A 19,728-nucleotide genomic window follows, 5' to 3' on the forward strand; every position below is an offset into this window, starting at 1 on the left:
GCTTCTTAAACTAGAAGTAAACTGTAACACCTAAGGACGTAGCTAACAATGCAGGTGCAGATTCAGCAGGTCTGGGGAAGTATGGAGTGGAAAGGACCTGAAAAAATGTGTATCTATAAGCTCCTATGTGATGCTTGCTGAAGCTCCTGATGCACAGGTCAAACTTGGAGTATCAACAATCTAGCCATCTCCTCTTGATGCAGATCCCTGGTTTATTTCCTTCAGGGGTTTGTCCAAGACGAGCAAAGAACTAGCAAGGAGGATTTGCAGCGATGCAAACAGAGGAAACATGGTTTTGAAATCAAGATGTGTTTATAATTGCTGATGTTATGTGCCTTAAGTTGGAGCGGTCTCCCCAGTGGGTTTTCAGAGCTGAAAACGGCACAGGAGGAGATTTCCCACCTTTCTCCCACAGAGCAGCTGATGGGTTTGAATTGCCAGCGTAGTCTGACAGTGTAACTCCTCACTCACTAGGCCCCCCTGGCTCCCGTCAGGCCACCTGTGTGATGCTAGATTCTGCTGTACAGATCGGGTGCATATTTCGAGTTCTGCTTATTTTATCTGAGACACTCTGAACTGTCAGCCCCTACACTCTAACATAGCATAGTGGACAAAGAAAAAGAGAAACGAGGGATTGTACATTTTAATTTAGGACTTTCTAAAATATCCTACATTCTTTTGTTTTTATACCTTTCTATAAAAAACCACCATCTGCTTGCTCAATGAAAAGCTTTCAAAAGTATATTCATAATTTTCATGAAATAACACAGACTAAATGAAATAAATCTGTGCATTATACCTATTGTGTCTCTCCCTGAAGGACGTGTAGCATGAAATGGGCTGTCATTAGCTTTTGCTGTTTCTCTGTAAGATGAGACACGTTTAATTCCAATTTGGGAGATAAGGAAAATTAAATGCAGAGAAAGCTAAACGGACTTAATTAAGATCACACACCAACAACACAGGATGTGGGTACAACTTACATCTTAGCATTCTCATGTTAAGTTGGCTTCGTGAGGGTGAAGAAGTAATTTTTCAAAACATTGTGCCTAAATTTTACATAGCATTTGCATTTCTTTGAGATCAAGTTTTCCTTTATAACAGCACTTCTGCTGGATATGTCTTTTATTGGCATTTACTTCCATTCTCATTCATGTATTTTGTAAATTTTACTTTTCCTAGAAGATTTCAAAGTGGCCTTGTTGCTACTGTTGTGTACCATCAAGTTGCAACCTGCCCATACCTAACCCTCCAGTGGGTTTTAGGAGGCAGTTAACCACACGGGAGGAGACTGCCCATAAAGTGGCCTTCTTGTTGTTGTTGTTGTTGTTAAGTGCCGTCGAGCCTCTTTGCGACTCATAGCAACCCTACGTACAACAGCCCTAAACTCTGCTCTGTCCTGTTCCAATCGCACTGTCTCTAATACACCCATCCTGATTACCCCAGTCACTGAATCAGTCCACCTCATAGAGGGCTTTCCCCTCCTGTGCTGTCCCTCCACCCTCCCAAGCATGATGTCCCTCCCCAAGGACCGGTCTCTCCTTACAACATGACCAAAGTACTTTAGAAGGAGCCTCAGAATCCTTGCCTCCAAGGAGACTCCTGGTTTAACCTTCTCCAGAATGAACCAGTTTGTTTTCTTAACAGTCCATGGTACTCTCAATAATCTTCTCCAACACCACAGCTCAAAGGCATCAATTCTCCTTCTATCCTTCCTAGTCATTGTCCAAATCTCTGACGCATTACACGTGATTGCAAACATCATGGCCTGTATCAGATGCACCTTAGTCTCCAGAGAGACACCATTGCTCTTCAGTACTTTGGAGAGGTCCCTAACAGCAGACTTTCCCATCCCTTGCAGAAGTAAATATAATAAAGAAAGATAAGGAAGGATCAGAATAACATGAATTCAAAGAACTGTATTTAAAATATAAAGACTTCTTATAGCGGGGCTGCACAGTTAACCTATAGTAACAAGTTGAAAGCATATATAGCTCATGATTTTTTAACAGTCATACTGAAAAGGGAAATCTGATCAGATATATACATGTCACAGCACCTGCATGGAATCAATAATTTTTGTTTTTCCTGGAGACAGGACGATCCCAAACACCTGCTCTGGAGGCCTGGTGGGCTGGCTTTGAATCAGCAGTGTGACATACTCTTCCACACAGATCACTGAGTCTCTGAGTAAGTAAAATCCCAGGGCAGTAGAACAAGCCCTCCAATACTGAATCCTGAAGCAATTTTAACCTTTTAGTGAATTTCTAATTATTTATTCTTTTTCTAAAAAGAAAACTACACAAATTTAAGTAACATGGGTTCCCTCAAATTTAAAAACCCTAAATAAATTATTTAACTAGGCTTAATAGGAAAAAACCAAACCCATAAACCACAAAAACCAACCCTGTAATAATAATATATAACTAATTATAATAATAATAACAAAGTCCTTAAAAATTATTTAATAGGCACTGAAAACTGCAAAAATGACTGTCAGTGAATTCAATATTTAATAGCAGGCACAAGAGCAAAATATACCATGTTAACTGTATATGGGCATTAGAAAATGGGCCAAAGGAGCATTTGTTACATTTTATGAGGTTATACTTTATACACTCTAAACTCCATCTGATTACTCTTAATAAGTCTGTGCCGTCTCTACAAGCAGGTCTGGGCCGCTGCCATCACTCTAGGCAGCTCCCTATTTGCACCTCAGCCTTGCACAATTACTATTTTGCTCTCAAGGACTAAGATGCCCTTGATCTAAGAGATGACACTTTTTAAAATATGAATACTTCTCATATGTATCTGAAGTTAGTGAAGAAAGAAGAATCAATCGCTTTGGAATATGGTGTCAGCAAAGGAAGCTTGGATATGCCATGGACTGTCAAAAGAACAAAACTGTGTCCTGAGAAGCAAGGGTGGAGAGGCTTCATCTCACCTACAGGAGTCAGGACTTGGAGAAGGACATAATGCTTGGCAAATTGGAAGGCGAGTGAAGGAGCGGAAGATCCTCTAGGGGATGGCTTATAGTGACCACAGTGACAAGCCCAAGTCCAGCAGGGACTGTGGGTGTACCACGGGTCTGCGAGTGTTTTACTCTATTGTACTCTGGGCCACTATGTGTAAGAATTGACTGTGGCACAACCATGTTTATCGCGGCTTTGTTCACAATAGCAAGGAGTTGGAAACAACCTAAGTGCCCATCAACAAACGAATGGATAGAGATGTTCTGGTACAGTCACACAATGGGATACTACTTTGCATTGTAAAACAAGGAACTCATGCAATATTATTAAAAATGGATGACCCTGGAGGTCATTATGCTGAGTGAAGTATCTCAGTCACAAAAGGACAAATACTGCATGGTGCCACTGTTGTAAAACAGGACTGAGCTTGGGGTTGGGGGGAGACTGAGAAAGATGGGATAAATAATGTATACTGCATTGAAACCAAGGAGGGATAAAACTGTTTAAAAGGGCTATGTGATTAGGTATTTTTTGTCATGACAGGAGTCCAGAGTGAAGACTGCATGGTGGAGTGAACCTGGGGGAGGATTTGTAAATCAATTAAAGAATTTTTCTTTTACTTTTCCAAGAGGGTAGTGTATTAGGGGGGAGGCTTGGGAGGGGAGAAGAGTGCAACAATGAATGAATGGAAATCCAAAGTCTCTGTAAATTTTCATTGACATTAATAATACATTAAAAAAAAAATGACTGTGGCAACTAACACCACCACACTAGCACCAAAAGGATCTCAACTCCTGAATGGTTTTAAAGGACGAAAATCTGCCAGCTTAAGGAACTTGTGCAACTTTTCTGTGATGGTTATATTGTTGTTGTTAGGTGCGATGGAGATGACTGAGTCAGAGCAAGCACGTGAACAAGCACTCTGACCTAGCCCTACCCGGCACCATCCTCAGAATCTGTGACGTGCTCAAGTCCACTGTCAGTGTCACTATGTCAGTCCATCTCCCTGAGGGTCGTCCTCTCTCTCTCTTACCCTCCACCTTTCCCAGGACTGGCCCTTCCTGACAACCTGTCTATATGTATGTGAGATGATGTTTCACCATCCTTGTCTCTAACGAGCACCCTGATTGCACTTTCTCCAAGAAAGACCTGTTTGCTCTTTTGACAGTCCATGGGATATTCAGTACTCTTCTCCAAACCTACAATACAAAAACATGGCATCTTCTGTCATCCTATAGATAGTTAGTAACTCCTTATTTTTAGATTTATTTTAATATTTTCTTAATACTATCAGTGTAAAGTTCATATATCAAAAGACTTGGTATGAACCACTTTGCTACCTCACTGATTTGGTTGTAAAGAGGACAAAGCATGCTTTTGCAACTAAATCTGTCATTCTTTCGTTTTTTCTTCACACACGTTTCTAATAGTTTATTAATCACCTTAGTTCTATACCTCCATGAGTGGGCTCTGGGGAGACGGATCACTATGCATCAGTTCTCCCTAACAGAGGGGGAAAGCAGTGCAGGAAAAGGCCTAGCCCAGGCCTCCAGGGTCCCAGATCTGAGTGTCAACAGAACAGGTCTGCGCCTTTCCTGGGTCAGCATAGGGCACCCAGGCCGGGGCACAGGTGGGAACAGAGGGCCCAAACTTGTGCTCTGCCTGTCAGGCTAGTTGTATTTGGAGAAGTGTTCTTTGTTGTCATCCACATTGGGCTTGATCGTGTCCCAGCCAGTGGGACATACGTCCCCATGCTCATCTGTGTATCGGAAGGCCTGGACCAGCCGCAGGGCCTCTTCCACAGAATGTCCCACAAGCAAGTCATTGACTGGGACCTGACAAAGGACACCTGTGCCATCGATGAGAGTAGGCCCCTGTAAGCAATGCCCTTCATGTTCCTTCAGCACACCATAATCAAGGGACAAGCTTCTTGTCACATCTGCCAGCAAGTGGGTATTCAGAGGGCCCAAGCCTCCCTCCTTCCGGGGCATGTGGATCCAAGCTGAGTGGGTGAACTGGGAATCCACGGAGACTCCAGCACCTCACTGCCCAGCTTGCTGAAGTCATTGGCATGCTCACTGAAGGCAATGATCTCGGTGGGGCACGAGAAGGTCAAGTCCAGTGGGTAAATAAAGAGTACAAGTACTTGTACTTCCCTTTGTAGTTGGAAAGCTTCGCCTCCTTGAAAGCGCCATCTACCACTGCAGTGGCCTGTAAGCTGGGGGAGAACTTTCCGACATGAGAAGTGAGGCCATGATTGAAAGCTGCGTGGGGTGAGGCTGGACACGTGGACAAGAGCAGCAGGGACTGACATTCTTGGCACCCAAATCTATCATCTACAATGCTAAGTATTAAAGTTGGGTCCTCAACTCAGCCTAAGATACTATTTATATCACCCCACTTACACACTGTGATTTTTCTAGCTGTGAAATAAACCTTTGTTTCTCTTTTATCCCCTTTTTTTTTTTAACCTCTTAAAGGAGAATTGATGCCTATGAGCTGTGATGCTGGAGAAGAGTATTGAATATACCATGCACTGCCAAGAAAACAAACAGATTCATCCTGGAGAGGGTGAAACCAGGCTGCTACTTAGAGGCAAGGATTCAGGGGCTTCATCTGACATACTCTGGACATGTTGCAAGGAGGGACCAGTCCTTGGAGAGGGACGTCATGCTGGGGAGAGTGGAGGGAACAGCGCAGGAGAGGAAGACCCTCTATGAAGTAAATTCATTCAGTGACTGAAGTAGTGGGGGTGTTGGAGACAGTGAGATTGGCACAGGATGGAGTAGGGTTTAGGGCTGTTGTACATAGGGTCACTATGAGTCGCAGATGACTCAAAGGCACAAAACAACAATTAAATTTATCTGTTTTCTATCTCCTGACAACATAAAACAATCATGTCTTACTACTTGTTACTCAGAAGTAAAACACGCTAGATAGTATGTATATATTTATCACATAATTAACTTCTTTATGGGAACAGGATTTGAGATGACAGATATTCATTTTGACCGGGAGCACTGGTCAGTAGCAGGCTGCACCGTCAGCTGAAAGGCATGTAGTTGGAACGCCCTGGTGGTTCTGCAGAAGGATGGAGAATCTAACTCCCCACCAAATTTTGATGGCAGAAATGTTAAGGTGATGCAGAAGTTAAAAGTACTTGGCCAATGCCCAAAAGGTTGTTGGCTCAAATCCACGAGCTACTCCACTGGAGAAAGCAAGCATGGTAGTCTGTTTGCATTCAGATTCCAATCCTGGGAACCTTATGGTGCATTTCTACTCTGTGCTTCACTGTGTGTCGGCGTCAACTCAAAGCAAAGCTTCACTCTGGGCTGTTGCTGCACAGATACCACGAGAAGCTGCCCAAGGCCAATTCCTACCCAGCGTGCGTTTGACGAAGGTGTGCTCCAGTCGTCTTTCCACGAAGATGCCTGCTATGTTGTATTTCCTGGAGGATTTTTCTCAAACTTAATTACATAAGGAAATGGCCTTGTCTCCTGCTTTGAAAGGTCACTACAGGGCACGGTGAGCAGTTCTCAAGGGTCTTTCCTGTGTTGACCTTGTTGTATCATTTCTTTTTCTTTGCTAAGTTGCTAAGGTGTAAACAAGCAAGAACAAAGGGACAGATCCCAGCGCATGGGGATGCAGAGAAGTTCAATGCTATAAGGGAAAGGCCAGAAGACCCAGCTAAATATTTCACAGAGTGCACCGCCAGGGTCCTGGCCAGCGACAGGTATGACCAGACATTTGAAATGCTCATTTCAAGGTTCACAGCTTTGGCCACACAACAATCAACACAGCTCACCAGTTTGACTATATCTTTTCAGTAAACAGAGGGTCTTCTTTCTTGTATTAAAAGCAAAATGCACGTTGAACGTTTGTTTCCTACCCCAATGCCCTATGTTGACTCACAGCAACCTTCTATGCACTGGGCTTCCAAGGCTACACATCTTACAGGAGGAAACCGCCCATCTTTCTCCCACAGAGCTGCTGGTGGGGTCAAAATGTCGAGCGCACTCAGCCTCTTCGATAGCAGAGCAAAATGCTATGCTCCCGAGCTCTAACGCCAGCGTACTGAGTACAGAATCCAAGTCAGAGGAGCTGCTGGCCCTGAGGAGTATGTCATCCAGGTGACAACACTCTCCTACCCCACCTCGTAGAGATGCTACTGACAACTGTTCAGGGAAAGAATGAATAACCTGAAGATGAGTGATCCTGCTCTCTCTCTGCTGGGCTGCCTTGCTCACAAACCTTCACTTCTTTAACTGTTAGAGAAATGTGATTCCATCGCTACTGTCAGTTCCTCCAAACATGTCACTTCCTGGTAACTGTTCTCAGGAAAGGAACTAGTTTATTTGGTCTAAGAACTATTCTCCTCCTCCTTGGTATGCGTTTAATTAGTTCAATCCTTTGACTTCCATGATAAAACAGAAGAGGAGGCAGTCCAGTTTCATACACTGTACACAACTATTGAATATTAAGGTAACTTTAAAAGACTGCTGGTCTCCTTTGAAGCGGCATACGCAAGTGGTTATGGGCTCTGGAGCTAGATTTCCCAAGTTTAAGTCTCAGCCCAAGGTTTTACGTTTGTAAAAAGAATGTTAGGAGGCAATGGTTCTCAGAGGGTCATCGTGAGGATGAGTTAAAACATATAAACTGCTTATCCTCGTGCCAGGCACAGAAATATTCATCAGTGTGAGCTTCTCTTTCTGGTCTTTTATTCTATGCTCATATTCTCTGCTCTTCTATTTCTGTTCTTCTATGTACCATTCCTTACTTGTTTGTTGTTAGTTTTGGTTTGTTGTGGGTGTGTTTTTTGTGTTTTTTTTTTGAGGGGGTTAAAATTTTTTTTCTTTATATTGGTTGGCATATAAAATCCATACGCACTGTGTTTTACACATTCCTACATTCAACTGTGTTTCATACAATCATTTCCATATATTGTGTTTCAGAAAATTAATCACCATTGCTCTATGGCCCCTACTACCCTGTCTTTTTGGGTCCCTGCTGCACCTTTCCTAATTCCTTCATCCCCATTCTCCTTACTTGTTCTTAAATGTTGTTGTTGTTGTTGTAAAGGACCCTGGAGTCAATTCTGACTCCTAGTGACCCTCTGAGGGCAGAGCAGAACTACTGCACAGAGTTTGCAAGGCTGGCCTTGCTTCTGAGAGCAGTCCAGCTTTTCACCATCTGTCCCCTCTGGAAGCTCCTCTTCCACACACACTTCAATTTAGCAATAACAATAGCAGTTCACTGAGAAGCATTTATGTGTTTATGTGCCTTAACTCCCCAAGGACAAAGTAATGGAAAAAAGGAAATATTCATTCATTTCCTATAGTTTCTTCTTCGATCCTCTTAATAGAGCTCTGGCGGTAAGGAATTTTACTGTGTACACAGTTCAAATCCGCCAGCTGCTTCATGAGACCAAGATGGGCAAATCTCCACTCTGTGGGCTTTTACTGCCTCTGAAACCTGCTGGACGGTCAGCTATGGGTCGACTTCAACCTGCTAGTACAACACTTGGAAGGAGGAGTGGCGTCCACTTCCATGATAGCTTGCCTCCAGAAACCCTATGAACCCGGAGAGAGGATGAAAGTCACCCAAGCGTCGAGGACTATCCTTCATAGGGTTGCTATGAGTCACATGCGACTCGACGACACTTAACAACAACAGCAGCAGCAACAACCACACAACTGTTTTCAAAGGCTACTGTCATTACAATATTATTGTTGTTTACGTGCCATCGAGTCACGACTCACAGTGACTCTCTGTAGGCAAACCCTAATGTTGTTGTTGTTGTTGTTGTTTTTAAGTGCCATCGAGTTGTAGATGACTCATAGCAATCTTATGTACAAAAGGCCTGAACACTTGTATAACTTTGGTCATTCCTCCATCTTCATAGTGTTACATGCCGTCGAGTTATAGACAACTCATAGAGATCCTGTGAACAAAAGACCTGAACACTTGTGTAACTTTGGTCATTTCTCCATGTTCAGACAGTTTCCAGAGGCAAGCCGTTTTGGAAGTGAATGCTACTCCTGCTTCCAAGCTTGTTTTAATTGGGGAGCCCCACCAAACACTGTCCACCATGGGTAACATTTGGCACATCAGTGTCACAGTGTTTAGCATCACAGCAACCACGAGTTACCGCTGTACAGCAATGCACAGACCAGAGCTATACCACTTAGAAGAATGTTTGGCAAAAAACTAACCCTACTCTTGTTGTTGTTGTTGCTGTTATGTGCCACCAAGTTGCTTGCGACTCATAGCGACCCTATGTACAACAGCCCTAAACCCTGCTCTATCCTGTGCCAATCACACTGCCCCTGATACAACCATCCCAATTACCCCAGTCATTGAATCAATCCACCTCATAGAGGGCCTTCCCCTCCTGTGCTGTCCCTCCACCATACCAAGCATGATGTCCCTCTCCAAGGACTGGTCCCTCCTTACAACATGTCCAAAGTATCTTAGATGGAGCCTCAGAATCCTTGTCTCCAAGGAGCCACCCAGTTTAACCCTTTCTAGGATGAATCTGTTTGTTTTCCTAGCAGTCCATGGTACCCTCAATACTCTTCTCCAGCACCACAGCTCAAAGGCATCAATTCTCCTTCTATCCTCCCTAGTCATTGTCCAACTCTCTGATGCATAACACGTGATTGCAAAGACCATGGCCTTTGGTATCAGATACACATTGGTCTCCAGAGAGACACCATTGCTCTTCAGAACTTTGGAAAGGTCCCTAATAGCAGACTTTCCCATTGCAATACATCTTTTCATTTCCTGGCTATTCGTGCCAAGAGTGTTGATTGTGGAGCCAAGCAAACTAAAGCTGTGAACAATCTCAATCTCTTCACCATCCATCCTGAGGCTGCCAATTGGTCCAGTGATGAGAATCTTCGTCTTTTTGACATTGAGCCTCAAGCCATATTGAAGGCTGCACTCCTTGACCCTCTATAGGAAGCACTTCTAGTCCAGGATAATTTCTCCATTTTACAATCTTTATCTCAACTACATTCTCTGAGTCTTTGACATGTAGTGAACATGTTTGGAGGTTTCAGAGATTAAGCCACTGGCAGCAAAATCGGTAGGATAACACACTGTTAACCAGGGCTGCTCTGTGGAAAGTCCAGTCTTCCAGCTGACCCTGAGGAGGTGGGTGGGCAGTCTCTTCTCAGAACTTACAGCCTGAGGAATCCAGTGAAAGGTCACTTTGAGTGACACCTGATGGAGGTCAATTTTGAGCTTGATCTCTAAGTTATTACCCTGACTACTCAAAAAAAACTTTCTGATGCCTTCTTGACATCATTTAAACCACAATCCCCAACTAGAAGCATCTCTGTCCTGCGGTGACATTTCACAGTACCTGGAGATCCTCCGGGCTGTTATGACCAAAAGGAGAGTACTATTTGGCATATAGAGGATAGAAGCCGGCATTGATTAAACATTCTACAACACATACAGTGGACATCCCACAACAACAGAGACTTATCCAACCCAAAATGATAATAGAAACTAAGGTGAGAAGCCTTGATTTTAACTACATAATTCCCTGAAATCTACCTGACTTAGGAAGCTCACAATGCAATGGAAGTCAGTTCCAGGCTTTAGACTTACATACAGAAATTTAAGAAATTATGCAAAGATAGAGGTCACGTATGCTTTTAACTGCCATAGCGAGAACCCTGGTGGCATAGTCCATAAAGAGGTGCACTGCTTCTCCAAAAGCAGTCCATGTCTCTGGCAGTTCAAATCCGCCAACAGCTCTGAAGGAGAAAAATGTGCCATTTCCTCTCACGAGACTTACAGCCTCCTGAAAAACCAGCTATAGTTAATTCCAAGTCGATGGAAATGAGGGATTTTTATTTTTTTTTTTGCTATCATGTGTGGTAAATCAATAATAAAAAAAATTACACTTTTTATAGTTTAAAAATAACTTATAATAATAATTTAAATTATAATAATATAATAATAATTCAAGAATTATTATGTGTTAATCACTGCTTTTTAGTGTTCTAGTATAATTTTTCACACTGATGCATTTTGTATATAAACTCATTGTTATACAGTAAATTTTGACTCATAGTGACCCTCCTTTGGGCTTCTAAGACTGTAAATATTTCCAGGAAATTGTCCATCTTCCTCTTCAAATATAGCTGATGAATTCCAAGTGCTGGCCTTTAGACAGACAGCACAACACGTACTGTGCCAATAAAGACATTTTTATATATGTTATTGTTATGTACCTTCAAGGTGGAATCAACTCATAACTAAAACTACTGGTTTTCATAGACAGTAAATAGGATGGTCCCTCAGAGCAGCTGGTGAATTCAAACTATGTGCCTTTGGGCTGGCAGTGCAGCTCCTTCTCAGTATAAACATGGAAATATTTTTATATTTAAGTTATATTACACATTTATCTATTTGTTGTTGATGATAAGTGCTGCTGAGTCAAGTACAATTCATAGCAACCTTATGAACAATACATCTGAACCCTGTCCTATCCTGGGCCGTCCTTACACTCTCTGACATACTTGCGCCCATGGCTGCAGTCAGATTCCTTGGCTGAGGGTCTTCCTCTCTTTTGCTGACCTTACACCTTCGAGTATGAGGTCTCTCTCCAAGGAATAGCTTCTCCTAGCAACATTCCCAAAGATTGTGAGATGAAGCTTTACCATCCTCTCCTCCAGGAACTACTCTGGCTGCAACTTCTCCAAGACCTCTGTTTGTTCTTTGGGCAATCCATGGGATGTTCAGCATTCTTCTCCAAAACCACAGCTCAATGCTCAAAGGCATCAATTTTTTCTATCATCCTTACTCATCGTCCATCTCTCAAATGCACAGCAAAGGACTCAAATACCATGTCCTGAATCAAGCACACCTTAGTCCTCAAGCTGATATCATTGCTCCCCAATAATTTGGAGAGGTCCCTGACTGCCAACTTTCCCAGTACCAAAAGTCTCCTAATTTCCTAACTGTTAGTACTAACTGTATTTATTGATCATGGATCCTTGTATGAAGGATGATGTTGTTGACAGTTTCAATCTTTTCTCCATCTATCATCCTGTTGTCTATTGGTGGAGGTAAGAATCTTTGTTTTCTTGACCTTGAGGTACAATTCATACTGAAGGTTGCATTCTTTGATCTTCTGCAGCAAGTGCCTCAAGTCCTTTTCACTTTCAGCAAAGTTGTATCATCTGCATAATGTAAGTTTTTGAGGAGTCTTTCTCTAATCCTGATGTCACATTATTCTTCATGAAGACCAGCTTCTTGAGTAACTTGCTTAGCATATAGATTGAATAGGTATGGGGGAAAAGATACAATGCTGATGCACACTTTTCTTCATTTTAAACCAGGAGTACTCTATGAAACCTATACCTGGACCAGGAAGCAGTTGTTAGAACAGAGCAAGTAAGCATGGCATGGTTCAAAATCAGAAAATGAGTGTGTTAGGGATGTGTCCTGTCTCCCTACCTTTTCAATCTATAGGTGGAATGGATCATTCGAGAGGCTGGACTTTATGAAGAGGAATGTGGCATCAGGATTGGAAGAAGACTCTAAACAAGTTATGCAGATGACACAACCTTGCTTGCCAAAAGTGAGGAGAACCTGAAGCATTTGCTGCAGAAAATCAATGACTATAGTCTGTAATATGGATTGAAGCTTAACATTAAGAAGATTCTCACCAGTGGGCCAACTGGTGGCAACATGACACCATGAGAACACCATGGCAACATGAGAAGAGATTTGCGGTAGTCAACAATTTCAGCTTGCTCAGATCCATAATCAACACTCCTGACACTAGCAGACAGGAAATCAAAAGACTAATTGCAGTAGAAAAATCTGCTGTCAGGAACTACTGTAAAGTGCTAACGAGCAACAATGTCACTTTGGAGACTAAGGTGTGTCTGATACAGGCCATGGTCATTGCCATTACTTGCTATGCATCAGAGAGCTGGAGAATGACTAAGGATGGCATAAGAAGAGCTGATGCCTCTGCGTTGTGGTGCTAAAGAAGAGTATTGAACATATCATGGACTTCCAAGGGAACAAACAGATCTGTCCTGGAAATGATGAAACCAGACTGCTCTTGGAAAGCAAGGGATTTTGAAGCTCCATCTCACAGACTTTGGGCATGTTGCCAGAAAGGACCTGTCCTTGGTGAAGACCATCATTCTTGGAAGGGTGGAGGGACCAGCACAAGGGAGGAAGACCTCAGGTGAGATGCGTTAACACAGTAACTGGGATAATGGGGGTGGGTGGGTTGGAGACAGTGAGACTGGCTCAGGATAGAGCAGGGTGCAGAACTGTTGTACTTAGGGTCACTATGAGTCGCAGGCAACTTGATGGCACATATTAACAACAACAATAACAACAACAGTGTTCCCTTCCTCTGTTCACACAATAGCCTCTTGGTCTATTTATAGGTTTCATATGAGCATGATTAAGTTTTCTGAGATTCCCATTCTTCTCTATGCTAGCCATCATTTATTATAAGCCACACACTCAAAAGCCCTGGCACAGTCAGTAAAGCACAGATCGACACTTCTTCTGGTAGTCTTTGTTTTCAGCTAGGATCCGTCTGACATCCACAATGATATTCCTGATGCCACAACCTCTTCTAAACACAGTGTGAACTTCTGACAGTTCCTTGTCAATGTACTGTTGGAGCCATTTTTGAATGGTTAAAGCCAAAGAGGAGGAAAGAGAAGAGTCTTACCATATTTTGCAGTCCAAACTTAACTAAACATGCAATCAAGATGTGTTAATAATTGGTGACTGACTAGAAAGCAAAATTTGGAAACAATGCAAAAGGAATGATAGCTGAAATGTATGAACTTGGTGATAGAAAAGAGGCTAGAAATAGAATGTCCAAATTTTACACATTCAATGACTTGTTAATCGCAAATACCTTTAAAAAACAAAAAAAACCAAACCAGCGACTTGCCATCTCAGTGCATTCCTTTCCACTGGAAGAAAGATTCAAGTTAGTATAAGATTGCAACCAAAGTGATGCCATTCTGCTGACCTTCTGACCCTACGCAAATACGTGTGTGTATTCTAGAAAATAGTAAACTATCTGATTAATTTTTACTCCTGGACAGTTTTATGACCCACCCCAGAAGATAGTTGATAGTTAAAACCAGGAGTGCTAAAATAATGGGGAAATGACAGCAGGCTTTTCAAAAGGTATGACTACCCTTAAACCCTAACTGGCCAGTGGAGAAGGATAAATGCCCTCTTTCCTTGGTTTGGTGCTGAGCCTCAGTCTACCTTCGCCAAAGCACATATTTTAAATAGAGCCTGTTTGCTGTACACTTGGCTAAGTGTTGCTTCTGGATTCATAGTGGGCTTGGACCTTTCAACTGGAATCAACTCACTGAAAGTAGTGTCTACTTTTCCAATTTTTTAATTATTATTATTAAATTTTTTTTTTTGTTTTAATGAACATTTACAGAGATTTTGGGTTTTCATTCCTCATTGTTGCACTGTTTTCTCTACCCTCCTCCCCGGTTCGTTCCTCTTCCCCCCCCCCCTTGAAAGTCTGTTTTAATTGTCCAATTGCCACAGTGCTTGTCAAAGCCAGTTCTGATTAATCTCCTTTGTCAGTGTGTCCTTTGCCATTCCCTATCACTCCTCCCTGAGAGAGACTTCACCCTGATTCATAAGGAAAAGGGGATGGAGCATTCTCTTAGCTACTTCCTGCTGAAAAGGGACGCTGTGGCTTTCAGGGTGAAGATCTTCTCTCACTACTCTAAAGGGCCCCTTTGGCAGTAGGAAACCCATAGACCATAGACTATTATGGAGATTGATTTTGGAATTTAGATGCACTGTTATCAATTGTGCTTAGCCATACATGTTCACATTGCTTAGCCGTACATGTTCATATTTTTCCAACTTTAAGAATATCCATGCTTAGCTAACTCAGACTGTAAAAGCAACCTAGAAGGTATAACTAATTATTGGTCTCTGTTGGGAACAAGAAAAGTAAAGATAGATAGTATCAATTGGCCCAGAGGTCTAACAGACAGCATGAACCTTAGCTTCCATGTTCCTGAGACTGCATGACCTGGATGGTACCTGGCCACCACCACTGACCACCTTAACAGCTGTTAATCACAACAGAGGATCCTTACCAGCATGGGGGGGAATGTGGAACAAAATCTAAAACCAAAAATGTCAGGCTTACTGGTCCCAAAGAAACCAGTGTAACTCCCGAGAGTGTGGCTTTTAGTGACCCAATGAATTGGAACAAAATTCACCTCTGAATCTGGAACAATATTCACCCCCATGATTCACCTTTCAGCCTTCCAAGAAATAGGCCTGTCAGGTGATTAATGACTCTAAAAGCCCCCCCCCCGCCCCCATTCTTTAGAAGAGCTAATCATATCAGGTCAAAAGAGCAGCACTTGCTTGAGGGCAATTCTCAGAAGAAAGGAAGGAATAAAGTAGAAGAATTGTTGTTGTTGTTACTGTTGTTATGTGCTGAACCTAAGTAAAGTAGCCCTGAAGCCTGCTCTGTCCTGAGCTAACTTCTCTGTCTCAGACACACCTACCCTCTTTACTCCAGTGACTGAATCAATCCATCTCATGGAGGGACTTTCTCTCTTGCTTGCGCTGACCCTCCATCCTCCCAAGCATGACGCCCCTCTCCAAGGTCTGGTCCCTTCTTGCAACATGCTAAAGTATGTCAGACAGAGCCTCAGAATCCTTGCCTCCAAGGAGCAGAATGCAGTTACACTGTGAGTATCGCAATAGTGTCTGTAATGCTGAGTATTGTGTGTATACACCTACCTACCCACACAAAAAAAAGACACGAGAGTATGCATCATCCTTTCTTTCTAGAAAGAAGAGGAATTATGACTAGGAACTTATTCTACCAACTTATGGCCAACAGAATAGAAGGAAGAAAAACACAAAGCCATCTTGTTTACTACTGAAGCTTAATCTACTGTAAACATTTTTTTGCAAGGTGTTTGATTTTAAAGCTATCATTAAAGGGTGCTTGTTAAATGCATTTTTATGAATTGAGACATTATCAAGACAGTTATTATAAGGTTGAAGTCATTCCATTTATCTAACCAGAAATAGTAAATAATCTAATGTTTACATTTATTATTGTTATATGCTGAGGAGTCATCTGTGACTCATAGTCACCCTACGTACAACAGCTCTGAACACTACTCTATCTTGAGCCAACCTCACTCTCTCTGACACACATGCCCTCATTACCCCAGTCACTGCGTCAATCCATCTCACTGTGGGTCTTCCTCTCTTGCTGTCTTTTCACCCTCCCAAGCATGACGTCCCTCTCCAAGGACTGGTCCCTCCTCGCAACATGCCCAAAGTATGTCAGACGAAGCCTCAGAATACTTGTCTCCAAAGAGCAGCATGGCTTCACCCTCTCTAGGATGAACCTGTTTGTTCTCCTAGCCAACCAGGGTATATTCAATACTCTTCTCACAGTTATATGACTCTCCCTAGGAGATAGTTGAGAGTTAAAACAGGGAGTATGGAAATAATAGAAAACAACCCAGCACAAAATAGATATATATCCTATTCTCGTTTTTTTTGGTTTATTTTTTTTTAGGTGCAGACAAAAACCACACCCCAGCCCATTTTCACTGAAGCGTGCATTTTAAGCAAAGCATATCTGCTAATATTCAGCTGGTGTTTTGCTTCTAGACTTCAGAGTGAGTTTGGACCTTTCAGTCATATTCTCAAGGTCCCCCATAAAATTCTAGATTCTGAATGCCACATTATTCGTCAGGGCTGGAATTACTAGAAGAATTCACCCAGATACGTGGGGGAAAGCATCTGTTTGTTGTTGTTATTGTTGTGTCGTTAAGTGAGGTCAAGCATGACTCATACTGGACTCATAGTGACCCTATGAGCAAAAGTCCTTAACCCTGTTCTATAACTACTGTCATTTCTCTAAGTTCATAGAGTTTCCAGAGGAACGTTGCTTAGAAGTGGATGCCACTTTTGATTCCAAGCCTGTCTTAATCCAGGAACTCCACCAAACATTGTGCACCATGTGTAACCATCATGGTATCTGACACACCAGTAGCACAGTGTTCGGTAATATAGCACTCTTAAGTTACCTCAGTACAGCAAACTGACAGACCAGTGCTATACCACCTAAGAGAACATTCATTTCAAACACAATTAGCACCAACAAAATTTTTTTTTTAAAAACCCAGGCCCTTGCACCAGGTCCTGATTGGCTCTAAACAAGAGGCTTCCAGCCCACATCTCATTGTTAGCCAAATCCAGCAAATCAAATCAGCTCCCACGTGGTTGTAAATGAAATAAAAACAGCTAAACAGTCTACACCAGACCTTCAACCAAAACAAGAAGAACCCACCTTTCAAAATCCAAAGGCTTCACACATGAGCCTTCAAATGAAGACTCAGTTGGGACTCAGCCAAATTAAAAAACAAACAAACAACAAACCACAAAAAACTGTTGTTAGGTACTATTAAATCAGCTCTAGATCAAAGTGTACCTTACAACAATTCAGGCTTCCTAAGTATAAAAGAATAAAACATTATCCTATCCTGGAATTTTGTAAATGTCAGCCTACCAAGTCAGAGGATCCAGTTTCTTCAGAAATAAAATAATAGAGAAGAAAGACTGCATAGGACACTTAAGAGACATATCCACTATTGCAAAAGATGCTATTGAATCTCAATAGAAACTATTTGGAGAGGTCTCTAACTGCAGACATTCCTAGCACAATACAACCCCTGATATGCTGACTGCTGGTATCAAGTGTATTGATTGTGGATCAAGTAAGATGAAATCATTAAGTCTCAGTCCTTTCTCCAATCTATCATGATATTGCCCATAGGTCCAGTGGTGAGAATTTGTATTTTCTTGATGTTATAAAAAGCTGCAGTCTTTGATATGCAGCAAGTGCTTCAAGTCCTCCTCACTTTCAATAAGCAAGGTTGTGTCATCCATATAACAGAGATTACTGATGAGTCCTCCCTCCAATCCTAATGCCACATTCCTCTTCACAGAGTCCAACTTCTCACATAATCTTCTCAGGATACAGAAGACTATAGACAGGGATTTTCACAGCTTTCCATAAAGGATCCTTGTCCATCAAGCCTGTATTTTCACTGATTCATGACAAAATAATTTTATTTCTCGTTGTCCTTGTATGAAGTTCCCTCTTCTGTTACTTCTTTTTCCAGATTCCAGCCTTCAAGTTTTTCTCTCCAATCTCAAATTCTCCATGAAGTAAAGCAGGTTGTTCTCAGTTTTGACCCCTCAAACGTCTTGGTCAGCACTTAGTGATAGCAATGTCCTATGAGTTCATTTTCTTTATCAAACTAGATAACAAACCTTATGCAGCTGTTGTTGCATGCCAGCAAGTCAGAATCAACTCATAGTTGACTCGCCAGTAGCTTTCCAGAGGCAGTTAACCACCAGGGGAGGAGTGCCTGGTGGATTCAAACTGAGTGCCTCTGGGATTGCAGCGCAGCTTCTTGTCACTTGGCCACAGTTCTCTACAGCCCCACCATAAACCCCGGGGCTAAAACAGTAAAGCATTTTTTTAAAAAATCCATTAATTAAAATTAAATAATATGACTACTTATATGCATTTTTATTCCTGAACATAGAACTAAACAAATAAATAAGTAATTAAAATGAGTAAGAGTATTACAAGGACAATGTCTTAGTATGTGTATATATGTAGTAGTATTTGAATTTTAAATGTTATAAGCTATTAATCTTAGAAATCTTTTTCTTACCTGACTTTATGCAGCCTGATGACTTGCAAATGCCATCTAGAAAAGGAGAGGACAGGTATAAATATTTGTAATACATATTCTCTGATTCTTTCCTTAGTTTTAGGGGTTATTTAAACTGCCAATTAAAGAAAATATACCTTAAAATAAGAACAAAATAAAAGAGAAAAACCTAAATTTAAAAATTATTATTATGAAAAGTATGTTTATTTCCTCATCTCTGCCCACTAGAGTAATTTGCCATTGAGTTGAAATCAGCTCATAGCTGACACTCCAGCAGGTTTTCAGATGGAAAATCACATAGGAGATCCACTCAACTTTCTCCCTCAGAGCGGCAAGTGGATTTGAACAGCCTGACTTTGAGTAAGCAGTGTGACTTCTTATCTCTAGGCTACCGGAGGCCCACTAAAATGAAATGGCCAGCTAGTTCAGTCTGGTGATTATAAGGGAAACAATATATTCTAATCCTTATTGAGACAAAGTTCTGAGACTCACATTATTGTTGTGAGGTGCCCTTGAGTGGACTCAGTGACCTTGTGAACAAACATATCACTGGGAACCTTGTACTATCCTGTACTGTCCCCACTCCTCCGGGTCTGAGTCCACTATTGCAGACTCTGTTGATAATCCATCTCTTTAAGGGTCTGCCTAACTTTTACTAACTGACCATCTTGTCTTTGACTCTCAAGTTAGACCTTTTAAATTTCAGTGAAGTCCTTAAGAATTTCAATCACACAATAAAAGGTGATTAACAACTACTGCTAAGCTTAGCCGTAAAATTGTGCATACTGAGAAAAACTGGATAAATGGTGCATACTGCACTGAAACAGATGAGGGAGAGAATAATTTAAAAGTGATGTATGACAGGGTATTATGGTTATCACAAGAGTCCACAACTAAAGTTGTATAGTGGAATGTACTTGGGGCAGTGGGAGGGTTGCAGGGGGGGGTGTGGGGGTGGTGTACCAGGGAGGGAGTGTTTCTTTTACTTTTCA

General features: G+C 41.9%; 1 protein-coding gene and 1 pseudogene across 1 annotated transcript in view; both read right to left on the bottom strand.

Moving 5' to 3' along the window:
• MME (membrane metallo-endopeptidase) overlaps window positions 1-19,728 on the bottom strand; it is a 154,811-nt gene that overhangs the window by 129,699 nt on the left and 5,384 nt on the right. The window contains exon 3 of the mRNA XM_006897781.1: window positions 18,737-18,772. Coding sequence (XP_006897843.1) covers window positions 18,737-18,772 — 36 coding nt within the window. The remainder of the gene's footprint in view (window positions 1-18,736; window positions 18,773-19,728) is intronic.
• LOC102877206 lies at window positions 4,643-10,409 on the bottom strand (annotated as a pseudogene).

Source organism: Elephantulus edwardii, unplaced genomic scaffold (assembly GCF_000299155.1).
Source record: "Elephantulus edwardii isolate Elephantulus edwardi_28Jun2011 unplaced genomic scaffold, EleEdw1.0 scaffold00215, whole genome shotgun sequence".
In the NCBI taxonomy this organism is placed as follows: Eukaryota; Metazoa; Chordata; class Mammalia; order Macroscelidea; family Macroscelididae; genus Elephantulus; species Elephantulus edwardii.